The sequence below is a fragment of the Bombina bombina genome, chromosome 3 (assembly GCF_027579735.1).
Source record: "Bombina bombina isolate aBomBom1 chromosome 3, aBomBom1.pri, whole genome shotgun sequence".
Taxonomy (NCBI): domain Eukaryota; kingdom Metazoa; phylum Chordata; class Amphibia; order Anura; family Bombinatoridae; genus Bombina; species Bombina bombina.
Window position 1 is genome coordinate 250106280 of NC_069501.1, and position 10340 is coordinate 250116619.

The following is a 10340-nucleotide window of genomic DNA, read 5'->3' on the forward strand; positions in this document are numbered from 1 at the left end:
CAATGGTCATAAACCCTTTGGAAATATCACTTATTCAACTATGGACATTACAGAACCTTGGCCAGTTTTGGCATCAATATATCTGCCCAAAACAACATTGGGCCAGGCTAAAAACAATTGCATGTCACGGAGGGGGATTTACCCTGTATATATTCATAGTGAAATCAGTTTCCCAATGGTCATTAACCCTTTGAAAATATCAGTTACTTATTCAAATAATTGGAATTAGAGCACCTATGCCAAGGTTGGCATCAATTTCTGTGTCCAAAGCACCATTGGGTCAGGCTAAAAACAATTGCATGTCATGGAGGGGGATCTAACCTGTGTATATTCATAGTGAAAACTCTGTGGCCCTCTCTGCACCGGACATTGATGGCCGGTATCGTTGGTGGGTGGGAGCCGACTTGGGAGGCGGGTGGTGGCCATCGATGGCCCTGGTGATGTGGAGGGGCGCGGGATTGTGGGCGGGGATGGCCGGGGGCGCGCACGGACGCACGCGCGTGCACGGGAGAGCGGGGGCGGGCAGGAACCGCTACACTACAGAAAAATGTGTAGTAAAAATGTCTAAAAAGGGGGATAAAAGTTATAAAAAAAAAAAATAAAAAAAAAAAAAAGAAGATCAGGCAGGTGGTGGGGGTTGGTCTGTGGGGGGGGGGGGGAAGCTACACTACAGAAAAAAAAAAGAAAGAAAAAAAAAAAAAAAAAAAACCTTTTTGGTTTTGCAAACTGGCTACTGGCAGACAGCTGACAGTACCCAAGATGGCGCCCAATAAGGCAGATGGGGAGGGTTAGAGAGCTGTTTTGGGGGGGGGGATCAGGGAGGTTGGGGGCTAAGTGGGGATGCTACACTGCAGCATATGTAAATATGCTATAAAAAATGTAACAAATTATTTTAGTACTGGCAGACTTTCTGCCAGTACTTAAGATGGCGGGGACAATTGTGGGGTGGGGGAAAGAAGGGAGCTGTTTGGGAGGGATCAGGGGGTCTGATGTGTCAGGCTGATCTTTACACTAAAGCTAAAATTAACCCTGCAAACACCCTAATTAACTCATTCACTGCTAGCCATACACGTGTGATGCGCAGCAGCATTTAGCGGCCTTCTAATTACCAGAAAGCAACGCCAAAGTCATATATGTCTGCTATTTCTGAACAAAGGGGATCCCAGAGAAGCATTTACAACCATTTGTGCCATAATTGCACAAGCTGTTTGTAAATAATTTCAGTGAGAAACCTAAAATTATGAAAAATGTAACTTTTTTTTAATTTGATAGCATTTGGCAGTAAAATGGTGGCATGAAATATACCAAAATGGGCCTAGATCAATATTTTGGGTTGTCTACTACACTAAAGCTAAAATTAACCATACAAGCTCCCTAATTAACCCCTACACTGCTGGGCATAATACACGTGTGGTGCGCAGCGGCATTTAGCGGCCTTCTAATTACCAAAAAGCAATGCCAAAGCCATATTTGTCTGCTATTTCTGAACAATGGGGATCCCAGAGAAGCATTTACAACCATTTGTGCCATAATTGCACAAGCTGTTTGTAAATAATTTCAGCGAGAAACCGAAAGTTTGTGAAAAAAATTGTGAAAAAGCAAAGAACATGTAAATATTGGGTATTTCTAAACTCAGGACAAAATTTAGAAACTATTTAGCAGTTGGTGGTTGCAGATGTGTAACAGATTTTGGGGGTCAAAGTAAGAAAAAGTGTGTTTTTTTCCCCATAGTTTATAATTTTTTTATAGTAAATTATAGGATATGATGAAAATAATAGTATCTTTAGAAAGTCCATTTAATGGCAAGAAAAACAGTATATAATATGTGTGGGTACAGTAAATAAGTAAGAGGAAAATTACAGCTAAACACAAACACTGCAGAAATGTAAAAATAGCCCTGGTCCCAGACGGTCAGAAATTGGAAAAGTTCAGTGGTCATTAAGGGGTTAAACCTTACACAGGTTAAACACATCTAGGACAAAAATATATTTGGAGTTGAACACGGCTGGCTATTGTCAGCTACAAACATATGCCTCATCCTGATTGGTCAGAAGCTTTGTTCAGCTCTGCACTAATGGTGCATTTCAGGATAAATGTTAAAGCAAAAGTGCGGTTAATAAAACGCTTTAGCAAATTAGCGCAGTTTATTAGGGAACCTTGATGTCTTTTTAAGAGTGGTAAGCAGGCAGTTAACGGAATAACACTGCTTGAATTAGATAGATAATAAGGAAGTTTAATATTTCAGCGCTAACTTTGGAACCAATGGACAGAAACTACTCCCAAAACACTAAGTAATACATTAACATGTAACTTTTGTACATCAAGAGTTATTCACGAAACGACATAGATAGAACAATAAATTAACTTGACTGTAGACAAATGGACTCCGGTAGAAGAAAAACAGTACCATTGCACAACTGTTCTTTCCTTTTTACCTGGCACGAATACTAAAGACACATTGCAACATCAATAAGCGCTTCAGCATGTTGTTGTGTCCCGAACACCACGAATCTCGTATCATGTCTGTGCCCGATGAAAAACCAGTAGCATCTGCAGTCTGCACTGTTTCTTTACTACATATCCTATTCTGTCCCCGGTGCAGGCTGCTCTCTAAGCGCCGCCATACTAAACGAGAGAAGGTGGTCATGTGACTACTTCCTGGTCTCAGACTCTCAGTGTGTTTAGTAGCACTTTCAGTTCTTTCCTGCGGGGCAAACAAAGCGTGTTTTTTCTTCTATAAATGTAGCGTTTGCTTGTAGGTGAAACAATACATCAATGTCTTTATTATAGTGCAGAGTCTTGTTTGTTTAATAAGACATACTAATATTTGTATATTGTATTGTATGCCTGGCAGCCTGTCAAGACTATGTTTTAAGTAAGCAACCTTAGGGTTAAACCACATTCACATTATAGCAGTTCGCATTATAGTGAGCTATATGTTATTCAAAGGTTGGTGAAGCAGTACAGTATGCCATTACTCATTGGATGTGATTGATCTATCAATTTACACCATCTTATCACTAGTTAGCAGGGCCACCTCTAGAAATTTTGGGGCCCTGACTAAACCATTGATCACATTGACATGTGCCATTTTTGACCAAGTGACTAAAACGTATATGCACTTTATTCTTAAGTGTCTACACACACACACACACATAAGGATTCACATATAGACACTCAAAGCAGCAGACAGGCAAAGAAACACACAGACACACTCAGACACAGACACCCAAACAGACACTCAGCACTTCATTACATTGACCTGACAAGTAATGAGGTAGACTACAGTTTTGTAAAAAAAAAAATTTTAGAACAAAATATGGAGTTCTGATTATCTTTTGTAAAGGAAGATGACAACAGCATGCAGTGGCTGAAAGGAAGGACCCTGAACTGCCTAGACAATAATTTAAAGGTTAAATGGTGGATTGGTGGCTTCCGTAAAGGTCTCATTAGTCTCAAAGTCTGTAGAAAGATGTGAATAATCAGTAGTAAGGTCAAAATGTCCTAAAAAGGAACAGACAATGGACACACACACAAACTCAAACTTGCACATACACCCAAGGAAACACCAACAGAGACAGCCTCAGAAAACACACAAAGACACACACAGAGACGCCCACATAAAACACACACAGACATACACACACAGAGAGACAACCACATAAAACACAGAAAGACAGACATCCACAGAAAACACACAAAGACATACACACACCCTCACAGACACCCACCATCACAGAGACATCCACAGAAAACACATACATACATACACACACACACACCCTCACACAGACATGCACACCCACCCTCACAGAGGCATCCAGAGAAAATACACACAAAGGCAAACATACACACACCCTCACAGAGACACCCATAGAAAAAGCTCAGACATATGCACACAAAGACATACACACAACCTCACAGAGACACCCACAGAAAACACACACCCTCACAGAGACATCCACAGAAAACAAAGACATACATACATACACACCCACCCTCACAGAGGCATCCAGAGAAAATACACAAAGGCAAACATAAACACACCCTCACAGAGACACTCATAGAAAAAGCTCAGACATATGCACACACCCTCACAGACATCCGCAGAAAATGCACAAAGACATACACACCCACCCTCACAGAGAGACCCACAGAAAAAAAAATACATACACACTCATAGAGACACAAACCAAAGCACAAAGACATAAACACAGAGACCCACAGAAACACTCACAGGAGGAAACATTTATGCACCTTGCATCCCCTAAATCTACAGTGTGTGACATGCATGATAAAAAAATTGCAGAAATTAAGAGATCACTTTTTAAAGAATCATATTTGTAAATGTGTAAACGAAAATAATTCTGTGAATTCAAAATTGTACATTAATGATATGGGTAGATGGATGAAGAAAAGTACTTTTAAAAGGTTGACACATGTTTGTTTGTTTTTTTCCCCATTTTCCCGAACCAAGAGAACCACTTCAAATATAATGTACACATGTTCCCATCTGTCAGCTGTACTTATGGATTTTGAAAATGCTGTACTCTATATGGTCTTGGTGGAACCATAAACTGTGGTACTCATACCATTAAATCTGGTTAAATGCAGGATTTAGGTTTGTTGGTATGTATTTCAAAATTAAGTGAGCGCTGTAGTGTAAACTAAACAGTTTTAAGTTAACCTGTCTCATTTCAAACACTGAGCAATCTTAGTCTGAGAGTATAATATTTTATGCAGATGTAAAAATCTTAGATAAAATGCCTCCTTGCATTTGGAAAGTCCTTGCATAAAGGGGCAGTAAACTGGAATGTAATATATATATATAAATAAAATATGCATATCTGCCAAAAAGGCACCTACCATTTGTGTATTGAAGAGGAAACATTTCTGCATGATTTTAAATATAGAATTTCTACAGCATTGTCAAATAATCATAAATACACTGCTGCTAAAAAAAATTGTTTTTATGGACCCCTGGCCCCACCATACAACTACTACTACACTGAAGTTACAATCCGAAATTGCACAAAGAAATAAAAAACATTTGCTAAGTAAGTCCTACCTCCTCTGCAAATGAAAGTGATCTGACTCAGGCACACACTGTACAAACAAAGTGCCAAGTCTGTCTCACACTGTGCATAGTGGTTTAGTGCACACTCAGAAATCCTCTCAAATGCTAATACTTTACTCCTTGTAATAACATTTCCCATGCTCAATTAGCACTCTGCTGTAGTACCCACTGGTGGCTGCCAAAATGTAGTTTAGTTTTTTTAGTTCTTGCCTCATGGGGCCCCCTGGCCCATTGGGCCCCTGACATGAGTCACCCCTGTCACCCCCTGATGGTAGCCCTGATAGTTAGTGTGCCCCACCTGCGCTGCCTAGAGACGTGTATGGCATGTGTGTGTGCGTATTGGTGTATATGTGTGTCTGTACACACATATATATATATATATATATATATATATATATATATATATATATATATATATACAGTATATATATATATATATATATATATACATACACACAATTATATATCTTTATATATATGTATATCTATATATGTGTGTGCTTTATATATATGTATATCTATATATGTGTGTGTTTTATATATATATATATATATATATATATTTGTGTGTGTTATATATAAGTGTTAGTACACCTGACCATCACACCTATATCATGTTGGATATCACATTCCAAAACAATTTGCATTAATATGGAGTAACCAGCTAACCTCCATTGCAGCAATAACAGCCATAAGTCTTTTGAGAAGGCTTTCCACATGATTTTGGAGTGTGTCTAGGAATTTGTGCCCATACAACCAAAAGAACATTTGTAAAGTCAGGCACTGATGTTGAACGAGAAGGTCTGGCTCACTGTCAATTCATCCCAAAGGTGTTCAATGGGGTTGAGGACAGGGCTCTGTGCAGACCAGTGGAGTTTCTTAACATCAAACTTGTCAAACCATGTCTTCATGGACCTTGCTTTGTGCACAGGGGTGCTGTTATGCTAGAACAGGAAAAGGCCTTTCTCAAACTGTTGCCTCAAAGTTAAAACCACCCAATTATCTAAAATGGCTTTGTGTTCTTTAGCATTAATGTTACCCTTCACTTGAACTAAGAGGCTTAGCCCAAACCCTGAAAGGCAGCCCTAGGCCATTATCCCTCCTCCACCAAACATTACATAAGGCACTATGTAGGTAGTGTTCTCTTGGCATCCACCACACCAGGATTCTTTTATCAGACTGCAAGATAGTGAAGCATGATTTATCACCCCAGAGAACATGTTTCCACTGCTCCAGAGTCCAGTGGAAAATGCTTTAACCCTTTAGTGACCAGACCACTTTTCCATTTGTTGACCGTTTGGGACCAGGGCTATTTTTACATTTCTGCAGTGTTTGTGTTTAGCTGTTATTTCCCTCTTACTCATTTACTTTACCCACACATATTATATACCATTATTTACATCATATCTTATAATTTACTATAAAGAAAATATAAAATATGATTAAAAAATGGAAACAAAACACACTTTTTCTAACTTTGACCCCCAAAATCTGTTACACATCTACAGCCACCAAAAAACACCCATACTAAATAGTTTCTAAATTTTGTCCTGAAATTAGAAATACCCAATGTTTACATGTTCTTTGCTTTTTTTGCAAGTTATAGGGCAATAAGTACAAGTAGCAGTTTGCTATTTCCAAACCATTTTTTTTTTACAATTAGTGATAGTTACATTGGAACACTGATATCTGTCAAGAATCCCTGAATATCCCTTGACATGTATATATATATTTTTGTAGACAACCCAAAGTATTGATCTAGGCCCATTTTGGTATATTTCATGCCACCATTTCATCGCCAAATGCGATAAAATAAAATAAATTGTTCATTTTTTCACAGACTTTAGGTTTCTCACTGAAATTATTTACAAACCGCTTGTGCAATTATGGCACAAATGGTTGTAAATGCTTCTCTGGCATTCCCTTTGTTCAGAAATAGCAGACTTTGGCATTGCTTTTTGGTAATTAGAAGGCCGCTAAATGCCGCTGCGCACCACACATGTTTTTATGCCCAGCTGTGATAGGGGTTAAATAGGGAGCTTGTAAGGAGCTTGTAGGGTAAATTTTAGCTTTGGTGTAGTGTAGTAGACAACCCAAAGTATTGATCTAGGCCCATTTTGATATATTTCATGCCACCATTTCACCGTGAAATGCGATCAAATAAAAAACCCGCTAACTTTTTCACAATTTTAGGTTTCCCACTGAAATTATTTACAGTTAGTGCAATCATGGCACAAATGGTTGTAAATACTTCTATGGGATTCCCTTTGTTCAGAAATAGCAGACATATATGACTTTGGCGTTGCTTTTTGGTAATTAGAAGGCCGCTAAATGCCGCTACGTACCACATTTGTATTATCCCCAGCAGTGAAGGGGTTAATTAGGTAGTGTGATGTGAGTCACCAAGGTCTGAGGGACTGTTATGGAACATTCTTTGGGCTGGAGTTACATGGGCTTAAGGATACCCAGAGACTGCATGGAAATGTGGAATTTTATATGCTGGACACCCCATGTACTTTCATAACTCTGTCTTATGTCCATGTCACCCTGTATCCATAAATACAGGATGGGTACAGGGTGTGAGTGCCCCTTGTGGGAGCAATTGTGACTCTATAAACCAAGTGGGCATAAAGGACTTACTAGTTAATAAGAACTGTTATTATATTCTGTAATAAGATGTATTTTATTTACGTTTCTAATCTGATTGTGTCTCAGGAGTTTGTCTGGGTAAACTGATTGTGTTCCTGTGTGATTATGTTAACTAGACTGCCCAACATCAGATTGTCTGAGTAAACTTTCTTCCCCAGTTAATTAACTTGATATGTTTTTTTTTTTTTTTTTATATATATATTTATTTATTAACCAAAAGCAAAATAGCAGCCTTACAATTTGGCTTACCTTTCACCACGCAGGGTATACCGAAACAAAAATTTAGCCCGACGCTTTGGGCTAGCATTTCACCACACAGGGTGTTTACATTAATTATGGAATATCAGAGTACTAATACATATAAATTAAGTTTTAACTTAAAAATCCACAACCTATATTCAGATGTTTCTTCAACTATCAAATTAGACTCTACCTCAGCAATCATTCAATTACCCTGTTGAGACTATGTCACTATAGAAAAAAAAAAAACCCTTCCTATAGAAACTTTGCAGTGATAGCTGAATAGTCTAAAGTCATTTCTCCAAATGTATATCTTGCTTTTGGGTCTTTTACCTATTATAATAAGACCCCATCTAAAGACAATACTTGAAACACAATCAACAAAACAAACAAACAATGGAAAAGAAGAAAAAAAAAACAAAAAAAAAAACAACTCCTCTCCCCCACTTCCCTCCTCCCAGTTGCCGCAGGTACTATTTATTTAGCCCAGTAAAGTTATCTTACCCCGGATTATCAAGTTAGCCCATACCCCACTCTTGGGGTATCATGTTTTTTAACAAAAGTAACATGAATTCGGGGGAATTTTGTAAGGGTAGTATGAGTTGCTTTTATACTATCAATGGTTTTTCCCTGATTATATTTAACCATTTTGAAAAGAAAGCCTTAAGTCTCTTTTCTGAATAGGGTCTAATATTAAGTAGCTCAATCGTCATCTGCGTATCCATTGTATTAATAAATTCTTTCAAACTAGGTTCTTCTGATGCTTTCCATTTTTTAAATATTATATTGCGGGCGGCTAAAATAGCCAGATTTATAAGGAGTTTGTCTGGTTTATTATCTCCTTCATCATATAACAGGAATATATTGACTGCAGTCAAAGATATTTTAATACTTAAAAATTTATTAAGCCAGTAATTAATTTTGCCCCAAAATTGCAATACTTTTGGGCAAGCCCAAAGACAATGGATAATATCAGCGGTCTCAGCTTTACATTTAAAACATTTACAGCGCAGTGTATTATCAGCCCATTTATTAATTTTGTCAGGGGTTAAATAATAATTATTTAATAGTTTATATTGAGACTCTTTCCAACTATACACTGACGTAGCCAAATCCAAATTAATAAAACTTTTTTTAACCTCTTGTGATTGCACCTGCGGGAAATACCTATTCCTGTAGGTTGTGATTTTTTCCACTTGCATCATCCCAGATATGTTACATAACATATTGTACCATATAGAAATTGATCTCTTCCCAGCTTTATATAATTTTAGTCCAGAATCTATTTCTGACCACTCCCACTCAGTCCCGAAACGTTGGCATAGTTGATTAAAATAACTCCTACTCTGTAAATAGGCATAAAAGCTTTTAGGATTCAATTGAAACTCAATTGCCATATCTCGAAAAGACTTTATATATATTGTATCAGCTTGCCTGAATTGGGACCAATTCTTTAAACCTTTCTCCCTCCAAATTTTATATACCGGGTCTGACAGGCCGGGCAAAAAGTCGGGCATACCCATAATAGGACAAAAACTAGAAATATGGTATTGACAGTTTAAGAGGGTACAATATTTCTGCCAGGCTATAATGACATTCTTAAATGTTAGTAGATTGGAAATGTTGTTAGGGATTAATTTTTTATCTATGTGCAATAATGATTTAAGATTATAAGGCATAATTACTTCTGATTCCAAATTATAGTAGGTGACGTAGTCCCCCTCTACCAGCCAGTCTACTGCGAATTTAACTAGGGTCACCAAATTATATGTTTTAAGGCAAGGAAGTGCCAGACCCCCTTCTTTTCTACGCTGAATCAGTTTGTTTAGAGACAAGGTTTACCATTGTTCCACAGAAATTGGGATATTGATTTATTGAACCTATGTAAGTCTGATCTTAGTATAAATAGAGGCAAGTTTTGAAGCAAAAATAAAAATTTAGGAAATATAATTGTTTTAATTACCATTATCTTTGCTGAAAGTGACAATTTGTACATACTCCATTTAGCTAAATCTTGAGGTAGTTTATCCAGTAAGTTTTCATAGTTTATTTTGTACCATTCATTCAGATTTTTACTTATATTTATACCTAGGTATTTTAACTGTTGCACTTCATGAAATCCGTGCTTGGTATAGCTCTTATTATTTTTCTGTAACCAGAGAATCTCCGATTTCTGCAGATTCATTCTATACCCAGAAAATTTACTATAGGTTCCTATTATATTAAGACATTTTGGAATGCTTTCAGTCGTTTTATATAGATACAATAGTAAATCGTCTGCATATAATGAGATTTTAATATTCTGCTTGCCAAGTCGGATGCCTGTTAACTCTTGCCTTAAAAGAATTGCCAAAGGTTCGAGAGAAATATTAAA

At 37.4% G+C, this 10340-nt stretch overlaps 1 protein-coding gene across 2 annotated transcripts in view; it reads right to left on the reverse strand.

The window, feature by feature from the left end:
* The window catches only part of NAGPA (N-acetylglucosamine-1-phosphodiester alpha-N-acetylglucosaminidase), a 203224-nt gene extending 200591 nt beyond the window's left edge, over nt 1–2633 (reverse strand). For both annotated transcript variants that reach the window (XM_053706250.1, XM_053706249.1), the window contains exon 1: nt 2436–2633. In XM_053706250.1, the coding sequence (XP_053562225.1) occupies nt 2436–2521 (86 nt within the window). In that variant the 5' untranslated portion in view covers nt 2522–2633. The remainder of the gene's footprint in view (nt 1–2435) is intronic.
* Between the last annotated feature and the right edge of the window lie 7707 nt (nt 2634–10340).